At 39.6% G+C, this 21,392-nt stretch overlaps 2 protein-coding genes across 5 annotated transcripts in view; both read left to right on the forward strand.

Annotated features, from left to right (window-relative positions):
* The first annotated feature begins 1,477 nt into the window (after positions 1-1,477).
* Positions 1,478-6,402, forward strand: LOC128378789 (charged multivesicular body protein 6-like). Its single transcript, XM_053338381.1, has 8 exons — positions 1,478-1,679; positions 3,204-3,313; positions 3,637-3,724; positions 4,368-4,454; positions 4,839-4,904; positions 5,039-5,119; positions 5,849-5,924; positions 6,032-6,402. The coding sequence occupies exons 1-8, from the start codon at positions 1,614-1,616 to the stop codon at positions 6,079-6,081; spliced, it is 624 nt and encodes a 207-aa protein (XP_053194356.1). The 5' UTR covers positions 1,478-1,613; the 3' UTR covers positions 6,082-6,402.
* A 1,514-nt stretch (positions 6,403-7,916) lies between these two features.
* The window catches only part of LOC128378479 (brain-specific angiogenesis inhibitor 1-associated protein 2-like), a 50,321-nt gene continuing 36,845 nt past the window's right edge, over positions 7,917-21,392 (forward strand). For 3 of the 4 annotated variants that reach the window (XM_053338019.1, XM_053338018.1, XM_053338016.1), the window contains exons 1-2: positions 7,917-8,111; positions 20,395-20,470. In XM_053338019.1, the coding sequence (XP_053193994.1) occupies positions 8,040-8,111; positions 20,395-20,470 (148 nt within the window). In that variant the 5' untranslated portion in view covers positions 7,917-8,039. Of the gene's footprint in view, positions 8,112-9,102; positions 9,193-20,394; positions 20,471-21,392 lie in introns of all 4 variants that reach the window. The other variant, XM_053338020.1, reaches the window with a different exon arrangement.

Below are 21,392 nucleotides of genomic sequence, written 5' to 3' on the forward strand. Positions count from 1 at the left end.
TCCGTGAAATGAAGTTGATAACCTTTTAGCCAATAGTCTGAGGCGTCCAACTGTGTATGACACTAAGCTATTAAGTTTGGCTGTCCATAAACAAACTCCAAGCGTAACCGGCGTGCGCCCGGTGCGTAAAAGAGTTGAATCATATCATTACGTACTCGGCATTTTGGTACACGGTTGGATGTTCTTCGACTTGACATATGACTTATACCAAAATAAACAGACAGATAGATAGACAGATAGATAGATAGTTAGATAGATAGATAGATAGATAGACAGATAGATAGATAGTTAGATAGATAGATAGATAGATAGATAGATAGATAGATAGATAGTTAGTTAGTCAGTCAGTCAGTCAGTCAGTTAGATAGATAAATAGATAGATAGATAGATAGATAGATAGATAGATAGATAGATAGATAGATAGATAGATAGATAGATAGATATGGCCAAACAAACAAAAAAAAAGGTTATTGTGATAATGCTTCTGTCATCCTATTCCAGACTGACTGACATCCAAATAGTAGCAGGGATCCTCAAGGTGTCAGCTTTCATTAGAGACCAAGATTTTGATTGTAGGCAAAGGGGATGTGAAGTTATAGGTGTTTGATTGTGGTTATACAGCTTTGGTAACCAAGTGTCCATTTGGAGTCTCCAAAAAGGACCTAAGGAAAACGCATGGACATACCTGTTGAAGATGACCAGATGACTACTTAATAGTACTAGTGCTACTACTACTTGTACTTGTTTAAAATATAATGAATGTAATTATTTCAATTACTTAATCAAAGTAATGTAACTTGTTACCCTTGATTACTTTTCTAATTTTCTAACAAATATTTTCAACTATTCGGGTAAGTGTAGCCATTAAGCTCACCAAAATGTAAGTTCAGGTGTTTTTCATGGATACTGATATGATGTATAAGGGAGATCATTTCTTATAAAGCAAGATTTATCTCTCATTTGAAAATGTATTCATTAGTTCATGTAGATTTTCGAATATAAAATTCATAACAGATATTTTATGAAAAAAGTCAAAAGTCTGGCATGGGGTTAAATGTGTGTCTAAATATGCCCACATTATGATTTATTTACAAAATATATTTAAAATTGATTTCAAAGAATAAAAAAGCAATATATGTATTCAGTATAGTAACATATTAAAAAATGAGGAATACAACCCTGCTGAGCAAAATCTTAAAGGTCTGACTTCAGATGTAACCTCCTTTGTAATCGTAACTGTAATTTAATTACACCATTTTTTCTCATTAACTGTAACGGTTTAGAGTTACATTTATCGTAATTAAATGACTTAACACCGTTACATGTAACTAGTTATTCCCCAACACTATTGATTGATTAGGGTAGGACGTCCTACTTTGGACATTTCATTGAGGAGACTCCTCTGATTTCGTGCTGAGGAAAAGCCAATGACACATATGCATTGAAGTGTCCTGCCTCGCTTGCCGTAGAAAACAAGGAAAAACTGTGGACATGGTGGAAGTTAGTTAGCCTGCTAGCCGATTTAGGCTGTTTATTTTTATGGCAAAATGTTCATTGAGAAGTGATATTTTATCTGCTGATGAAGGAGAATGTGGCGGGGATGTGGCTAAATAATGGGAAACGTTTTTGGGAGAAAGAGTCAACCCTCTCGTGTAACGGAACAAGACAAAGCCATTTTGGTGAGCTGAAAGCGGTGCAGGCAGGAGCAGATTAGTCCCGTTACATGAACACAAGGCTAGTGTTAGCAGCCTGCAATATGAATTAGCGCTCGCCGATATGTTTACCATTGGATAACGCTGCAATTAATCGACAAAAATGTCCCCCAGTATCTATCTCGACAGCAGTTATAAAATCTAACAGAGTGAACAGAAAAAATGCCTTTAGCCTTGTAATGCATTGTAAATCAATTATTAAATGAATATGACCATCGTGAGATATCTTTAATTTTTTTTAATGTACTGATTCAGCTCCGATCATTATGAGGTGTGTTTGTTGTCAGTTTGCGTTATGCGCAGAGAGTGTGGGTTTCCTCTGTTTCTGTCATCTTTCCTTTTTTTTGACATTCAACATGCTCTGTAGTATCTCAGCTATTCATTCTTAAGTTAGCCTACTACCTGTCACATTTTGTCATTTTGGATGGAGGCGTTGTCATCCAGGAAGAGACCACTCCTACCAGGATAGAAATGTTTCATCATAGGAATAAAAGTGATTAATCAGAACTACATTGTATTGAGTTGCAGTGACCCTTCCCTGTAAGGCAGGGATGTCAAACTCATGTTCATTCAAGGGCCATATACAACCCCGATTTTTATCTCATGTGGGCCAGACCTTTAAAAAGAAGGAAGGAAGGAAGGAAAAGAAGACATGAAAGAAAGAGGGGAGGTAGGTAGGGAGTAAGGACAGATGGAATGAAGGAAGGACAGAAGAAAGGAAAAGAAGACAGGAAGGAAAAAGGGGAGGAAGGATGGAAGAAAGGAAAAGAAGACAGGAAGGAAAGAAGAAAGGGAGTAAGGACAGATGGAAGAAAGGAAGGACAAATGAATGGAAGAAAGGAAGGACGGACGGAAGAAAGGAAAAGAAGACTGGAAGGAAATGGAGAGAGAAAGGAAAGAAGAAAGAGGCACAGATGGAAAGAAAGAAGGAAGGATGGAAGAAAGGAAAATAAGACATGAAAGAGAGATGGAAGAAAAGAAGACAGGAAGGAAAATGGACCGGATTAGACCCCTCTGCTGGCCCACGGGCCTCATGTTTGACAGCCCGGCTTTAAGAGAAGAAGTGGACCAAACCATGCTATTATAATAGCCCCTCCCCACACACACACGCACACACACACACACCGGATCCACTCATTCATTTTGGACAAATTAGGGTATGAGGGGTCACTGAATGGTTTGATGAGTATGAAAATGATGTGAAGCATATGCTACGGCTTTCACAGTCAGCAGATCTAAATTAAACTGAACACCTATGGCAGATTTTGGACCCATGTGCTAGACAGCGCTCTCCACCACCATCATCAAAACACTAAATGCACTACTGTCTTTTGGGGAAATGATGTTGAGAGACTAGTAGAAACAATGGCAAGCTGCAGTAAACTATTCTGTTGGCACATGGTGGCCCAACACCTTACTAAAACTCTTTATGTTGTTTTTCCTTTCATTTTTCACCTGCCTGTATGTCTGACCTCTTGCTTCCTCTCTTAGCAATTGAAACAGCAGAGAGATAAGCTGAAGCAGTACCAAAAGAGAATCACACTACAGCTGGAGAAAGAGCGACTTCTGGCAAAGCAGTTGATAAAAGATGGCAGAAAAGAGTAAGTATTAAAATCAATGTAGATAAGATATGAAATAATAGTGCTATTACAAAGTGCCTTGACACCACTATGTAAACAGGTATAGTTAATATTAATTGATTTATTGAATTATTTTTAAACAAGTGCACCTTTTATTTTCTATACTTGAAAATACACTTGTGCGTTGTGTCCCACAGTAAATATGCCAACAGAATTACAGCTATCACATCTTCCATATCTTCTATCTAGTTCTAAGGAGTGCAGGAATACTTTATAATAATACTTTGCTATCATATGTTTTGTCTTTATATTTATGTATTCATTAATGTATTTTTTTATTGCAGAAAGGCTCTGTTGCTTCTTAAGAAGAAGAGATATCAGGATCAGCTACTAGACAAGACAGAAAATCAGATTTCTAATCTGGAGCACATGGTAGGAGTTCCTGAGGTTACTCCATTCAATCCATTGTCTTTAAAGAATACTACAGTTCTGCAGTCTTCTGAAGCAAAGATGGAGTACTTTTTAGTTTAGTTCAACATATTCATTTAACACCAACCTCTAATAACTTAGGAAAACATTTATACTAGGATTTATACTTTTAAAAAACAGTGTTTAATAAGGATTCCATGTGAATATTAAAATAAGAAACAAACATTTCCAAAGGCGTCTCAGTCATTCCATCATCTGACGTGGAAGGAAAGCGCTAGTGTAATTTATGATCTCCTCCTGCTTTGTGCCATAATCTCCCTTTTTGCTATAATTCAATCAAACCGATTTTCTACTAAATCCAACTGAAATGTGAGCTGTAAAAAAAATATGTAGAAAATGATAAATGTGTTGCTGTGTTGCCATTCTTGACTTTTCACAGTGTATTGCTGTCTCAGAGTCAACGCTGTAAGAACTTATTGGTGTTGAATTGTAGAATAATTAATAATTTGTTGGTGAACATAAAAACAGCATTTGATATTACTTTGACCATCTATAAAAGTTTGCAGCTTAATTGTTTTTGTCAGTGTGTTAATCACGTCTTCAGGTTTGCAATTTGAATTTTTCACATGGTAATATTTATCCACAGGTGCAGGATATTGAATTCATGCAAATTGAGATGAAAGTCATCGAGGGGCTTAAGGTTGGCAATGATTGCCTGAAGAGTATGCACGAGGTAGATATTCTCTTATGTTCTTTTTTTCTTGTCTTTTGTGTTTATTATACTCCTTAAACATACCTGTTAAAGGCATAATAATATCCTCTTAAGCTTTTGATATGAGTGTATACTGTTACAATGTCAGAGTTTCCACTGATAAGAATACCTTCTTTAATATCCTTGGGTGAGGATTGAGCAGTAGCACAGAGAGCTTGTGGTTTGTGTTAGCATAGCTGGTACACATTGTTTGAAGATTAAAGGATTAAGAAGCAAAGCCTTGACTATAGCGGTGTGACTGCTGCACATCCTTGGATACGGTGTACAGATCTCGCCAGTCAGAATATGTAGAAAAAACACTTTTCTTCTGTAACATGGGCTTCTTCTTTCCCTTGTTCGTGACAGATCATGTCAGTAGAAGATGTGGAGAGAATCCTGGATGAGACCCAGGAATCGATTGACTATCAAAGGGTAAATGATTTGCTGCAGTTATTTCTTCTGTTGCCATTAAATGTTTATTAAAACCAGTATTGCGCACAACAAAGTCATTAAACTTTTATGAAAGTTAATCACCAAAAACTCATTCTAATCTTCTGTTTATGCAGCAAATAGATGAATTGCTGGCTGGATCCCTGACGCAGGAGGATGACGATGCTGTTTTAGCAGAGCTGGAAGCTATCACTCAGGTGGGTGTTAAGATGCGTGTTTAACCTTTATTAATACAGAGGATGTGTCCTCAGAGTGCATGCTTGTTTCCTGTAACAACCCACTTTACCTTTAGTTACACACACTGACGTCTGGTGTAAACACAGGCTTTAGCTATTGGCCACTTAATGCTTCCATTGGACAGTGCTGTGGTTATAGCTGTGAGTTGAGTCAAGTGGGAATTTCATAACAAAACAGCATGTTGGTTTTCTGACCTTTGATTTGTACTCTGTTTGTTTCCCGGGGAGGGAACTAATTACAGCAGAGTTAGAACATTTTTAAAGAAAGCCACAGTGTCTTTTATGTAACAATAGGCTATAATTTAGTTGATTCATAATAATTAAAACTTCCACACATTTATTTTTCTCTTTTGTAATCTAATTATTATTCCAAATGACACACACTCCAAAGCCTGGCAAACTACATACATGACTGTGTTTCATTTTTGACAGGAGACACTGATACTAAGATCCAATTAGACCAATAAAACACATAGATTGTATTGCACTGAAAATTGCATTAGAAAAAAAATATCAGAATATCTATCAGGGCAATAAAGGAATAAAGGAGAAAAGTGACACAGGTTCCTTTGAAACAGCTCTAAGTGTTTTCAGAGTTCACGTACAGAGTAAGTTGCTTGTTCTACCAGACATTGAATCTCTAGTTATTCTGCTCTGTAGCATGTGTCGTCTCTTTCTGCTCTACAACAGGGAGAAGATGTAGCACTACCAGAGGTCCCAAGTGATCCGATACCAGAGGTCCCAGAGGCTGCTAAAGCTGAGCCAGGTATTGGTGGTTTTATTTCACACTGTGAAGCATTGCTTACATACTTGATATATGTGTATTTGATGCCATATTGGTTGTATGTTTCTTATTTGCCTTTGTTTTTGTAGAGAGGAGAGAAGCGAGGAACAAGCCAGACAGAGAGATGCTGGCGGCCTAACAGACTTTATCAGTGGTTTATATTCAGTGTTTACCTCCCATTAGAATAAGCTCTCTATGTCCTGATGGGAATTGTTAATTTAAGTATTTCATCCTTTGTTGTTAGTGGGTACTTGCAGATCGTATTTGGGTTTGCTGCTCCTCTCAAATAACTGCATAAAGGAAGTGAAATGTTTTATTCCTCTGTGTCTGACTGCATTAAAAATTAATGTCACATTGTAACTGCTGGTTATGGCATAACTGAAATAACAGGACTCATTTTTAGATGTTTTACACATAAAATTCAGTTGTTTCTACACATTAAATTGAGCTGTGGCAACAATATGTGTTTTTGACTTTCCTTACACAAACTGATATAGCTTCTTTTTTTACAAAATACATTATAATAAAGATTCTGTGGCTCTGCTGTCATTGAATCGGATACTATTTTATTCTTTTCAGATTGTGTATAACGCTTTCCCCAGAAGGGGGCACTCCTTGCTAGTATTTTTACTGATCTACATAGAAAACAGGTGTCTTCATAGACATCATTGAAGTGTGTGTAGTTATTGACAGTATGTAGAAAGCTCATTTTGCTGATATGTGGGATATGTTTAGACAAAGAAAGCCAATATAGTATTTACAATCCTTCATTAAGTGGGCACTCTAATTAGCATGTGCAATGAAGCTAACACAAATTATCCATTGTGAGAAAAACATCAACAACATTGGTGTTACTGATAACAGTCAGAGTAAGACATAGCTTATGGCCTTACGTGATGCAATTATACACATTGTTTGTTTATTTATTTAAACAGAAAGAAGACAAACTTCATGGCAACAATGCACTGCACATCTTTTTAGGATAAAGACACCATTTGTGTGCACAGACGCTTCAATGAACACAGGTACAAAGAACAAAATGCAGATTCCCAGTCCTCTGAAGCATACAGGTGGAGGTGGCACAATGGGAGGCAGGGTACATTCTGTAATTATTTCTGTTATGTATTTTTGGCTGACTTCTTTTCATTCATTACTTTGTCTAAATGATACTGTTATGACACAGGGGGGAAATGACTGCTATGTTCTAAAGACAAAGGAACCATGGCAGAAGAAGTATTTGAATCCTTTAATTAGGTAAAAGTAGCAATACCACAATGTAAAAAAACCCAACCCCCCAAAACAAATAAACCAACAAACACAAACTCCAGCATTCAAAATGTTCCTTAGGTATAAGTGCAAAAGTATTGCCAGAAAAATATACTTAAATAATGATCACATGGGTCATTTCACGCAGTAGTATGGCCTTGTTATATACAGTAGTAGGCCTATTTGATTATGTTTTCTATAGGCTAACTTGAAATGGATGCTAATCATAGGGTTATGTTTTTTTGTGTGTGTCTTTTAACAGTAAAACCCAGACGTTTCAACATAGGCTTATTATTATATATTAAGGGTAAGAACAATATTTCAATGTGTGATGGCACTTAGACAAGATCCAATTTGCCTCCGTACATTATAGGAATACTAGAGCTCAGTTGGTACAGAAGGATGGGGGCGGGCTGTAAATCTGACTTTCACAATATGTTGCTGCATTGCAATGCTGTGGGAAACATTGTTTTTAGTTGTGCGCGCGCCCTTTTTCGCTTGCTGTTCGTGCACTGTGTGTTTTCATTCACGTGTATAACATTTTGCACTGTACCGATATGCTTTTATTGTATTTTTTAGCCGAGTACGCACCGTGCCTCTGAGACTACAAGAGAGAACACGGAGCTCTCGAGGAGTCCGTGAAGGCAGCAGCGGGCTGTCAGTGCGCACTGGAGAGGGAAGGTGTGTTTAGTTGGAGTAAGGCTTCAGGAGCGCAACATCGTCCTACTCTCACAGGCGCGTTACCTCGCCTATTGTTTGATTAAATTCCTGTAACCTATTTACACTCCCACCCTTTTTACACGGATACACGTTTCAAGGAAAAAAACGTTTATGGTCCTGGCTGAAGATTTCACGATGTCTCGCACGGACGAGGTTCACCGCTTTACGGAAAATGTCTATAAGGTAGGGTTCAACTAATTAATAAAGTTTTGAATTGCTTATCACAATGTATTATTTTTCAATTCCACTATTATCATTCATTGATCAAGTCGTCGCACTCGGAGCCTCATGTTTGTTCTTCCATAATCTCTTTAGGGAGAGGCGCAGTTGCTCAGTTGGTTGATTGTTTGATCAGTTTCCAATCGACCAAAATCATCTGTGTTTGTGTGGTTTCTCCTACCTCAACATAGCTACTGTTATCCAACACTTACGATTGATTTGATAAGACAAAATTGCACCAGCGCTTTCAAAGTCGAAGTCACTCATTCACTCACTCGCTCAGCTTCTTCATACATGTAGGCCCAAGGCTATTCCCAGGAGTGGATTTCTATAGTTTTCTAGCTGAAATAGGGACGCATAGCATTCCTGAAGTCAGTGTTTGACTTGTGCTGTTGCAACAAGTAAACATTTGCCCCCAATAGTGATTTCAACATGCAAACATGTTCTCCACATAAAAAAACCTGTTTGAACTTTGCATGCAAGTCCTCAGTCCCCCCCCCCCAAAAAAAGGATTAAATAGATTGTCTGGAAAGCGGAAGGAAAGAAGACTACAGAATATTGTTATATCAAGAAGTCGTTCTGTAAGCCTGGAAAATGACCATCACAGGTGCCTAAATCCCAAAATCACGTCTTTTAATTGCTTGTTTTTCTCTGACAGTCCAAAACCAAATCCAAATCCATTGCTTTGATAGTAAATCAAGCAAAATATACGTTTCATATCTGAGAAACTGGAAACAGCAAATGCATGCTCTATTGCTTGATAAAATACTTGGAAAATGATTTGATTACCAAAATGGTTGATGCACTAACTGCATACATCAGCAAAACTTCCTATAGATTATTGCAGGCTTTGGTTCACTATCGTTATCATGTTTCAGAGTTGCAGACACCAACTGAGAAAGCGTTAACATAAGTTCATGTTATGAGGACACCTCACCTGTGTCTTCCCCAGCAGTAGTTCCCATAACAGAAGGCCAAAGCTCCAGAGCAGGTAGAAGGGAGCTGCTCATTGTCCTACCGGGAATAGACATCCATCAGAAAGGAGGTCAGATGAGCAGAGACTGACTGACTGATTCTTCTTTTAGTGCCAACATGGGAAGCAAATTTTTCAGGTGGCTATTTCTGTACTGAATTGGTCACATAGCCTACAGTGTATCTTTCTCAATGTAAATTGCATGCAATGCTCTGTCAGTGTTTGTCTTGGTGTTTACACCTACTGATGTGGGTTAATCAACATAGACATGTTGTAGGTGTCTGGATACTTGGGGTGGTGGATGCAGATACCCATGCTCATTCAAGTGCAAACCCAGCAGTGGGCTTGCACTGTCTCTGGGGTGAAAGCACCCTGTCAGAGCCCTGACAACTAAGAATGCTGATAGGCACTGGAGTGGAGAGACAGTCCCTCTTCCACACCAGGGATCTGACCCAGTGACAAAGGCTAGGAGGTCAGAGAGAATGTTATCTATAGTCACTGCTTATTTGGCACTCTTCATGCTTTCTGCACCGGCTCTGCACTGTAAAAGCACGTTTCATAGTATGCTTTAATATTTAAAGAGGTAGGTTCCTTTTCACTCCTGCCATAAGGTTCTGCTTGTATATACTTAAAACTGCACTTGGAGTAGAGAGAGAGAGAGATTACTTTTGATTGTAAGGCTAGGCATTAATTGGCATGTTTAGTAACTGAACCCTGTGCTGCTGTTAGTTTGGATGTTAAATGACATATTGTCTGAGGTTGACAATGTGAGTCAGACTTTCAACTTTATCGGATTGTTAGCCACACTGAGGGAATAGTGATGCTGCAGGGCTTGTTGCATAAGTAGTAAAATTATATTACTTATATAAGGAATTGAAAAGATGCAAAATATATCCAAATTCTTGTAGTTCATCCATTACACACACAGGACAGCACAATGATTGGATATTTCTTACTGCTTTGCTATAGTACTTAAAATATACTTGTCCACCAAAGTTCACAGTCATACTACTTGTTGTACCTTGTTAGTTGTTTTTAATGGAGCCGCTCATTGTTGCAGTTTGCTCCAATGAGGAAACATGGACACTTACATACTCTTCCAACTCTGATACTGACTTTGGGAAAAATTAAGAAGACTTTACTTCCTAATACACATTTGAATCCCTCCACAGACATGAATTGTGTTTGTCGCATGCATGCAGACATCAGGAGATGTAAAAACATATGGCGGCATTGCAGCCAGCAGCTGGGCAGGTACTGAGTAATCGCAGGGGAGAATACAGGGGTAACTGCACTGCTGTGAGTCATGTTAGCCCAGTTGAGTGTGTGTGTTTAACAGGGCTGGGACTGTCAGCACAGTGAGGGTGAGACTTGAGATTCAAAGTCTCACTGTGAGTGTTGTTCCTTTTGATAAAGGCCAGAGGCACTCCTTAGGTTTTTTAAGATGACTTTATCTTAATCAACAGGGGAGTCAACCCTCTAAACCCAGCAATCCCAGTGTGATCCCTCTGTGACTCACTCCAATTCTCCTCCCTCACATAGACAGGCAGTCCTAGACGTGGCGATTGGCATCTAGTCATTCCCACACTGACAGGGTGAGACAGATACTTAAGACTGACACTCAGGGCTTGCGTGTGTGTGTCCGCCTGTGTGTGCACCACAGTCATCTCTACCAGCTGGCCGTGTTGCTGTCTGTCTGAGAGAGGCGGAGCCCCAGGTCAAGCCTCTTAACATGCCAATAGATGAAGCCTGAGCGTCGACCTGGCTTCGGGGGAGGACAAACTGAAGTCAACAAACAGATTAATCAAACTGGAGGCCGACAAAAAATGGGGCTGCATGTTAAGTCAGTCAATAATGCAACCTTTTAACAGCTGTCCTGACTTGCAACCTAAACTTTTATCCCAAAGTGTAAAGAATTAGGTTGAACACACCCTTTAACCCAATATAACTTTAACTTGTATTTATTCAGAGTCTTTGTCACAGGAAGTGTGATGTGTTCTGTGCCTGATACATGCGCTGCAGGTTTTGAGCACACCCAGGCAGGTAAGGCAATAGAAGGGTGTGTCTTGTCTCTACCAGCCCTCAGGACAAAACTCATTTTCCCATGCAACACCACTCCCTAATTGTCAACACAGCAAAACACTAGTTGCCATTTTCTCAAATATCTGTTATGGAGAAGGCAAAATAGTAGTTTGACGTTAACTGGATCAAGTGTGACACACTATACTCTAGTTATAAGATCTTCATTGTGCCATGAATCTGATACTGCTGCAGTATGCTGTTTGATAAAATCCCTTATCTAAAATTCAGTTTCTCTGCCTAAAAGACATCTTGTTATATAATAGGCTTCTCTCTCAGTTGCGATATTGTTGTGACATTCACTACACTCAAATGAATGATATTCTAATGATAAGAGGACTACAGTTTCACCACAATCTCATGTGGGAGATCTGAACAGGTGGTCTCTTAGCAACAACGTGCCATTATTCTTATGTGTTTCTGTCATATCATTGTGCTAGAAGACTTGCAGTTGGTGAAAGGCTGGAGAAGCCGAGTGAAGAAAAGACATGGAGAAGGGAAGTTGCATAGTTTTTCTTTGTAAGTATGAATGTCTTTGTTTCAGCAAGAGATACAGTATAAGGGAGATGTCAAACCTGTCGTGACTGATGAAAAGGGCTCTCTAAGAGCCCTATAACGGATCCAGTGTAAACCAGCTCTGTCTGCTGTATATACAGTTCAATGTGTTATCCCTGTGGTCTTGCATTAGAAACCAATCTGATGTCACTGTCAGCACTTGAATGAAGATGCCATCCATCACTTTATTTACCCTTTTTTCAAGCAGTATATCTCATCAGGTGCCACTTGTCTGACAATATGCGATTTAATGGAGTTTAAAATGACTTCAGCTTCTGAACATCTGCCTCCAGAATATAGTTTAAACAAGTTTATGCCTGCTGGTGCCCAGGGCCTTGAAAAGATTGCATTATGCACTGCAGGAGATATCATAACATTCATTGCCTGTGGAACAGCAGATTTGTTCCCTGTGCCTTTGACTGCGATGCAGAGAGAGGACTATTGCTCCACACACCCACCTTCTCTGCACGTCTGGGGGCGGATGGTTTAGAGATATTCTCTCTTTTCTTTTACTCATCACTGCTTTTTCAAGGACAGAGACTGGAGATGCTCAGCGCTCAATCCAAGGCTGTATTGACAAAGAAGCTTCTTAGCCATCGCTGACAGATGAGGTTGATTCGAAGTCACATTGTTAGCATGGCTATCGTCCAAAATACTTCTTATCTTTCACAAAAACAGCATATATAAGGATGTTCTTTGCTTTATAGAAAGCAGTAAAATGCTTTATTGTGGGGGTGGAAGAGAGAAGGAGATGAAGAGAGGGAAAAATAGATGGAGACATTCCACATCCTTGTTGAAATAGTCCCTAATTACTGTGGAGGGTGAAGCTGTAATTACACAGACTGAAAGAGACACACTGAAGAAGCAAGACAGAAAATTTCAGTTGGTACTGTGGCAGTGGACAATGGCCTTACATTTATGGGTCATGGGTTACAGTTAACATGCCTGTGGCTAGTGTTACTGAGCGTCTCTGTGGCAGATGCTGCTACTTTCAGTAGCATTGGCCACACTACACCCACTACACTAGCTGAGCAGGCAACCACACTGTTTCTCTGAGCCCCAGACCAGCTATGCTTTTGCGCAAAAAGTAAGAAATTCAGCATGCATGGCAACATGGTTTAAATGCTCCTTTTGGTGAGGACGTTTCTACGCTTTGAAACTTTGCCAGTGTGATGTAAAGTGACTAATGCAGCAGACACACTGTTGTGTTAACCGTTGCAATGGATAATTTACTTTTTCCAAGTGTAAATTCAGAATACGTTCACATCACCTATTTAACTGTGATCCTTCATACCAACACTCAAGCAATCTGTTAGATGTACATTTTTTTGACATTCAAAGATGCATCATGATGAAATAAAAGCTGAGTTCGATCTTTCACAATTGATTTAAGTTAGAGGAGCGTTTTCAGGGATTTCAGAGTAATGCATTTCTTATCCCAACCAAAATGAATGAGTCTTTTGCTGGTCAAAGAGCTAAAGCTAGGAAATAAGTCTAGGTCTTGGTTGCTGTGGTAACCAGCGCCTGTGTTGGGTTAGTTGAGTGGCTGAAGCTGGGCTGAAAGGGAAGGGGGGTCACACTGGCTGCAGATGACAGCAAAGCAAACAAACACAATAAATAGTTACTCCCTGGTAATCATATTGTTTGCGGTGCACAGGCAGCAGGAGAGACTGTGTAGTTCAAAGGTGGGAACAGGCCAGGACTAAGAACTTGTTTTAGGGCTACAGTCATCAAGCTGTATGTCTATTCAGGTTGTGATTGAATCTGCCAGAATTGTGGTTTTTGGTTGTTGCTGTTTCTTTAGAAAAAACAAAACCCCTTCATCGATATATCTGTTGGTATTGGCAGAGTTAATGAAAAGAGTGACGTTTCTCAAAATGTAACATCTGCAGGAAGGAATACTTTTCTTTGCAAGGTGGGGGAGGCATCCTCGCTGTGGCAAAGCATTTTGCTTCCAAATGGCATGCCTGCATTGTTTGTGTATTTTGAGGAAGACTTGATACACAGTACACATAAACAGCTGGCATACAGTCTGTAGTGCAAATTGATAAAATATTACTGCAAATGATTTGACTGTATTTGTTTTTAAAAAACAATTTAGCGGGAGCTCACAGACCAATCCCTGTCCATCTAGTTTACATATGAGTCCAAGGTGATAACAAGGTACATAATGTGTTTGCCATGCAAAGAGAGCCAAGAGCATGAGGAGTGTGAGAGGGCAATTGTTAGTAAGAAGTGATTTAACAGAGTCATGACAGAGTTGCATCATAGGAGCCATGTGAGCCATGATTGAATAAGCAGAATCACTTGATACAAAACTCTTTCTTTTGTTAATGAATAGTAGTGCACTGAGAGTGCAGTGCTGATCTTTATTGCCTTGCTTTTCTTTAAAATTCTGCTTGGTCACGAGTTTTAATATGACTTATGACCACAGCTCATAATTGGATCCCTGCTACTAATACGTTAATATTAACTAGTGCTTCATGTTGCTTAATACAGCTAGACAGCGAGATCACCAGTTTCTTTGACACTCCAGAGGAAAAAAAATCCCCATTAAGTCATTTATTCAGGTCAATGGAGACCAACCCTGTTCCCCTGATCCCAATAGAATTCCATCGGGTGGTACACATTATGTTTTCAATGACACTGCTAAACCCAAGCATTATCCTGATATTCATACTCATTCTTATTTTAGTCATGCTGTGTTTGCATGATATGAGCAACATCATTATCAGAGCAAGTGCTGAAACTATCTGTATTTGCTGCATCAACAAACAAAATATTGCCAGTGTTTTTTGAAGTCATAAGAAGGAGGTCTTTGGTCTTTTCAGTATGCATCCTGTCTATGTTTGACATGACTGATGCACAATAATATACGCTGTACACATCCGCAACAAAAGAACATGGGAGCTGTATAGAATCTTCTCCCTGCTCACGATCTTGAAAGGTTTACTGTCTTCAATACAACTTGGAAAGGACACAAATATTCACGTGGTATTTTTGGATTTGATGTTCGCCTTGGCTCCCTCTGAAAGCACATGCTGTGCCTACTGCAGTATTAGTAAGACTTTAGGTATGCACGAAGGACAAACTTCCTCATGGCATCCACTCAAAGTGTATACCTGTACTGAAATAAGCATGTACCTTTCTGTGTTAGGTTCTGTACATGCGCTTTAGAAAGTTTTGTTTTAAGTGTATTGCAGAATAAGTTGGCCGTGTTCCCTTCACTCTTCAGACTCCTTGTACTCCATATCCCCAGCTATTGTGTGGTCCCCTGGATGACAGATGAAAATGCCATTATATTGCAGGCACTTCCTGCTAATCTAAGATTGTCTGATTTAACGAGTAGTTTTCTACCATTTGTTGTGAGGAAATGGGAAAAGCCACAACATTGACTTTTGTCTATTTTTGAGCTTGAGCTTTAAATTAAATTGACATTCTTCTGGTAATATGATTTCCATGGAATGCAACCTCTCACAAGTGGCTGTTGTCTTTCCAATATTGCACACAAGTCTGACATTTTCAGTGATGGCAGCAAGAGGAATAGTTTAAACGTATACACAATTCATGATGAGCTATGACCAGTCTTGGTGACTCAGTTGGGAATGAACTGCTTACCCTCTTTGCATTTACTCCTTCTCATCCACTCATGAAATTTAAAATAAAACATTCAATGAATAACTTTCATAATCAATCATTGATTTAGGAAGTAAACATTCACATGGGTACCTTGCATTGATCACTATCATTCAGTGAGAAATCCCTATGGCTACTATTATGGACTGTTTAGTATTCTTTACATAGTATTATTCCTGCATGTACAATTAATTATTTTGATATACAGCAGCTCCTGAAGGCAGCAAAAATGTAGTTTGTGTGTGCCATTTTAACTGTAATATGCATACGTTACTATAGAAGATGTTAACATATAAATAATTAGTGTTCAAGTTCTTTTTTTGCCTATGTGTATATATATTTTCTTAACTGACCTGCTAAGTGTGGTGGATGCAGATCAATAGATGCAAAGCAATAAATGTGCAATAATATGCATTAGCTGCCCTGAGGCAAAACTAAATGGCATTGATTTTCTTCATTTAACTGTGTTTAATTTAGTTTATTTAGCCTATATCCTTGATTGCAGCATTTCTTGTCCCTAGACTTTTTTAACAAGAATTACCACAAGTGTTATCCTTCAGCATCATAATAATATCACAACATAATAGAGCAACATTTACATTTCCTTCTTAATTACACAGAATGTTAGACCACACAATGTACTATTTATTAGACATTGTGTTCAATCCATCTGTGCAGTTCCTTTGATAACTCAGGGTTTCCCCAGAATAAGTTTTTGTGCCAAAGTAACCCGAATCCTGATGCATCTCATCTCATGATCCGTTTATTAAGTAAATGATGGCCTAAACAATAGGCCCACTGTCTTTCCCCATGGAAGTTATTATTGTGTTTCTAAAAGTATACTTGGTATTGGTGGCTCACCTGCACTGTAAAGGCTGCAAAGAGACCTGGGCCAGGCCATTCGCACATGCATATATTGGTCCAGTGTTCCTCATCAATCAGTAGACTCAACCAGACAGGAGATTACAGTGCAACTGTACTATTTTTTCTTGTCACATTAATTAGTTTATGCTCAAGGTCTCGGGTGTCCTCCAGCTGATTGAGACCCATCATAAACTCACACTGCTCCTCATTAAGAAAGAAAAGGCCCAGTACACAGTCGTCATAAGTCCTTCTGTGCATTATTTACTTTCTTTGCATTCCTCCCTGATTACATCTTTAGGCTGGGTTGCCTCTGCTACCTGTCACTGCATGATATGTATTTATAGTCCTCACACAGATATAGTAATTGATGGCTTTAAGTGCTTATCTGATCCTGGCCATTTTCAGGCCTGGGGCTAGTTACCATGTAGAAGAAGGAATGAGGAAGAATGAGCAAGGGGAGGGAGAGAATGAACATATGATGGCATCCTGGGGTCTGATTGTACGTGATTCCCCCTGGTTTTAATCAGCTGGTGCTACTCTGAAATTACCCCTTTGCATGGCATTATTGTGTTTGTGTGTGTAGGTGTACGCGTGTGTGTGACACATCCAGAACAGAATGAGCGGAGATGGATGAATATCCCTTAGTTTAAATCTGCAATCTATTTCTAATACACTGACCTTTTTTCAGTTGCTACTTCCATGCTGAGGAAAAATCTATTTGGTTAGGGCTCTGGGAGAAATCATTTTAATCCTCTTAATAATGTTTTCCCTTATCTGCAGCCTTTATGCTCCAGCTCCTGAGTTCTGCATATTCTTCCTTTTGTCAGCTCTCAACACAAATCGGTGTCAGACAGATTGAATTCATTTTGTAAGAGACATTTTTCTGCCCTCCTTTAATTGTCTGCTTTAATTTTTGCCCCGAGCGCTGATAATGAATTCACTCAGACTTCGTGTAAAGCAGTCACAAAATGGACAGCAGCTCTGTCTTCGGGAAGGAACAGATTACACTTCAGCCGTGACATATTTCTTTTATTATTTCTTTAATTGAAAGATGATACAGGGGAGTGTTTGAATGGGAAGGGATATGCAGTACATAATTTATATATCATTGTTCAGTATTTTTCACCCATGTAGTTTTCTACTCACTTTCTCTCACGCTGGGTCTCTCTCTCTCTCTCTCTCTCTCTCTCTCTCTCTCTCTCTCTCTCTCTCTCTCTCTCTCTCTCTCTCTCTCTCTCTCTCTCTCTCTCTCTCTCTCTCTCTCTCTCTCTCTCTCTCTCTCTTTCTCTCTCCCTCTCCCTCTCCCTCTGTGTGTGTGTGTGTGTGTGCCTGTCGCTCTGTCCAAGTCACACAACTTAAAGTACCTCCTGGCCCCATTTCCCAATTAGCTGCCACAATTAGGGTAACAATGTAGTACAAGAGAACTGGGATGACAAATTTAGCAACAATGGGAAGAGATGACGAAAGAAACTACCTTACTGTTTTTTTTTTCCTCCTGTCTCTTAACTTCCTCTTGGCTGCATGTCATTAAATGCAATGTAATTGATGTATCTTGTATAACAGTTGTATCAGTAGCTAATCATCTTATTCCCTTATCTATTCAGTGGCAGTGGGTCAGTGCATGTGTGTGTGTTTGTGCAGTATGTGTAAGAAAGGCGGCCAGGCCTGTGTCACTTACCTTTGGCCTCTTCAGTGGGAGAGAGTGCTGTAATGATGTTGCACCAGGCTTTGCTTTGTTATGTAATCCTCCCACCACTTTTAAACACCACCACTCTTTATTATAAAGCCTTGTATTAATGTAGGTGTGTGCACAAGTACTTGCTCATATCTGTGTGTGTTTGTGTGTGTGTGTGTGTGTTTGATCTGCACACATTCATGTGACCCCGTCCTCATCAATGAGATGCACTTTACATCACAATCTAGCAGAGCGAGGAAACATTTAGGAATAAACATTTCCTCAGCGAGGTCCTGAGGGATAGTTAGTCTTTCATCTTCCCAGAGGCAGAGAGTGCGGGGATACCTTTTTTATTCGAGCGCTGTGTATACCTTAAGATAGGATTCTCCCCCCCAATTATACTCCTATCTTTCTACTATATTAGACAAACACAGCCACATAGTAAATAAAGAGAGCTCAACATGAATTGGGGTAGAGTACTTTACACTGATCATTCTGGCAACTCTTCATGGTAGCTTTTTGAATAAGTTAATGTAAAACAATAAGCTGACACACTGCCCTCAGTAAGAAGCAATCAACTGTGTTTTCAAGAGTCTATAGTCAGCTCTATTTTTTGAGAACAGATATTGTCTTTTTCCTTTTTTTGAAATAAGTTTCTCTCCACAAGTTTCCTGTAAGCCACTGAGCCATTGTAAAGCAGGCTCGCTGTGAGTCCATTTTGCTTGAGGGCTAGACCCAGTTAACAGTGGATGAGCTGGAAGGGAGCTTTGAGTTCAGCCAGCCAACAGCCATAGGGACCTGAATAACACCTGACCTACCTTTTTGCTTACTGCTGTTACTCACTTCCATTTCCTCCTACAAAGACCACACTTTAAGGTGATGTTAAATATTTTATACACAATACAGAGGTTGCTGGCTATATTGCAAACCCCTACTTTAATATGCAATTTAATACTCAATATGTGATAACAAAGCTTTATTGTCAGGATAAATGAACCAAAAACATATACAATAGGCCAAGCTGTTTATTTTATGGTTTGTAATTGCAGGCAACTAACTACAGCGTTTTTCATATTACATCATGGTATTGTTCCTATTTTTGTATTCCAGCTCAGTTTTGCTGTACCAAGTTTAGGTGCAAGCACGGTCATGAAGTGGCATAGTAAAATAGTTACTGTTGGTAATGAAAGTATTGGTTGTTTATGTCTGACTCATTGGTATTTCTGCTGTAGGTGGGTTGAGCTGCACTCGAGCCACTTAAACTGTGACTCTTGACAGGATACACACCACAGCAAGCGCATACACAGATTGAATACCATCATACCATCCACATCTTGGCACTCATTAAAAACAAAAGATATACAGTATGATAAAGGGAAAAGCAAAAATATTGAGGCTTGACTGTAGATAAGAGACATGTGATTTTCAGAATGAGCTGCTAGGGTTGTTTCAGGTTGACAGTAGTGGCATCTTGCCATATTATTCTGCTACAGTGTGGATTCAGGCTCAGAGAGTAGATTATTAAGTGTTCTCCTGCAGTATTGACGGCTTGTGTAGGGACTGCTGCTGCAGCAGTGTTGTGGTTGTCTCTCTGTCCCCTGGCTGTTCCTGGCTTGCTGACTGGGGACCGGCTAATTGGAGGAAGCCCTAGAGGAGCACAGAAGGAGGAAGGAAAGGAGAGGTGGATTGGAAGTAGAGGAAACGATGATGGTGGGAGCTGTCAGGCATTGTGCAATCTCTGCATTTAGACTGTGCCTGCAGTGTAGTATCACACTGGATCTCTACAGTAATGCCGCATATTGCTGCTGCCATGATAAATGAATATCTTGGTTTCTCATCAAAATGCACAATTTTATTTTTCATGTTGAAAAATACTTTTATGATATGTTTTTCTCATCATCTCACTATGACGATGAGCCTTTCTTATTAGAGAGATGAGTTGGCATGTTTAAGTGTAGATGCTGATGAATGGCCAACAGCTTCATTATTATGTTCATCTGGAGTCTACACTGCTCTGTTCTCAACAGCCATAATGAGCCTCAGCATCCATCATCTAATGCTCTAGGGTGACTATAGGCATCCCTGTCAATGCAAATTTTACAGTCATTCTGTTTTTAGTTCATGAGTATATCTCCCACTCATTCACCACCATAATCAACCCCAACCTCTCGTGCTTCCTCTCACCTGGACTATTTCTCACTACAAGAGGGCATGGTGTGGTTGGAGGAACCCATTCTTGCCCTCATTTACATTCATGACAACCACTGAGCATCCAAATACTCTGTTGGTAGCTGTTTACTCTGTACAAGACTGATTTAGTGCAGCCAAGGAAGGGTTGTGTATGTAAGGAAGAGAAAGGAACAAGAAGAGAACAGTGTTGGGGAGAGTGAAAAGAGGCAAAGTCTTTGCCCTTGACCCCTCTCTGTTGATAAGTAAATCTCCCATCTATCTCTTTTCTGTTACAGACCATCATGGAGCAGTTCAACCCCTGCTTACGGAACTTTGTTGCCATGGGGAAGAACTATGAGAAAGCCCTCGCCAGTAAGTCCTTTTTTTTCTCATTTATTTTCTCCTTGCTCCCTGTTTCACTGCAGGTTCAGGCACATGGCCAAGCCAGTACTTCATTCTCACTCTCTCACACTCTTCAATTCTCTATCCCCCTCTCTATCTATCTATCTATCTGTCTATCTATCTGTCTATCTATCTATCTGTCTATCTATCTATCTATCTATCCATCCATCTATCTACCTATTCCCTTTTGTCTTACTAAAGAAGGACAATATTTGTCCTTCTGCCAAATGGGCAGGCCTTATCATCTTTTACAGCTTTTATACTGTAGTGTATTCAAAGAAACACAAAAGGTCTCTAATCTGATAAAGAAGTGATGATAGGTCACTGTGAGCAGCCAGATGAACAAACTAAGACATTGATATTTGTGTCTCATCCTAAACCTGTACAGAATTTTTCATATGCCCTCTGATTTGAACAACATTCCCAAACTTTTGCCCCAAAACATCTTGAACCCCTACAGTCCAATGAATCTAGCAATTAGTCGTGCTTCTATCCCCTCCGTTTGTGCCTCTTTCCCCTGACACACACAATAACTAATCCTGGCCTTGGTGAAGGTAGGAGACAGACTGGTAGGGACTGACTGAGCCATTAAAGACCCACTTTGCAGGATTGGCTAGACACAAGGGACTAAGAGGCTCTGATTTGCGGGGGCAGGGGCTAGGAGGACACACTTCACCCATATGGTGCAATCACTGAAATTATTCAACACCAAAAAAGCCAAAAGGTCTTCATGGGTAGGCCTGCCTGATCTGGATATGGGTGCATTCCAGGCTGTTCAGCATGGCAGTGAGTTGATAAGTCTCAGTGTTTGGTAAGTGTAAAACCAACTGAGTGACTCCAACTGCCTACCAAATGCAGCCTGGAACTTGTTAAACAAGTCCCCTGACAGCAT

This window comes from Scomber japonicus, chromosome 18 (genome assembly GCF_027409825.1).
Source record: "Scomber japonicus isolate fScoJap1 chromosome 18, fScoJap1.pri, whole genome shotgun sequence".
NCBI classification, from domain to species: domain Eukaryota; kingdom Metazoa; phylum Chordata; class Actinopteri; order Scombriformes; family Scombridae; genus Scomber; species Scomber japonicus.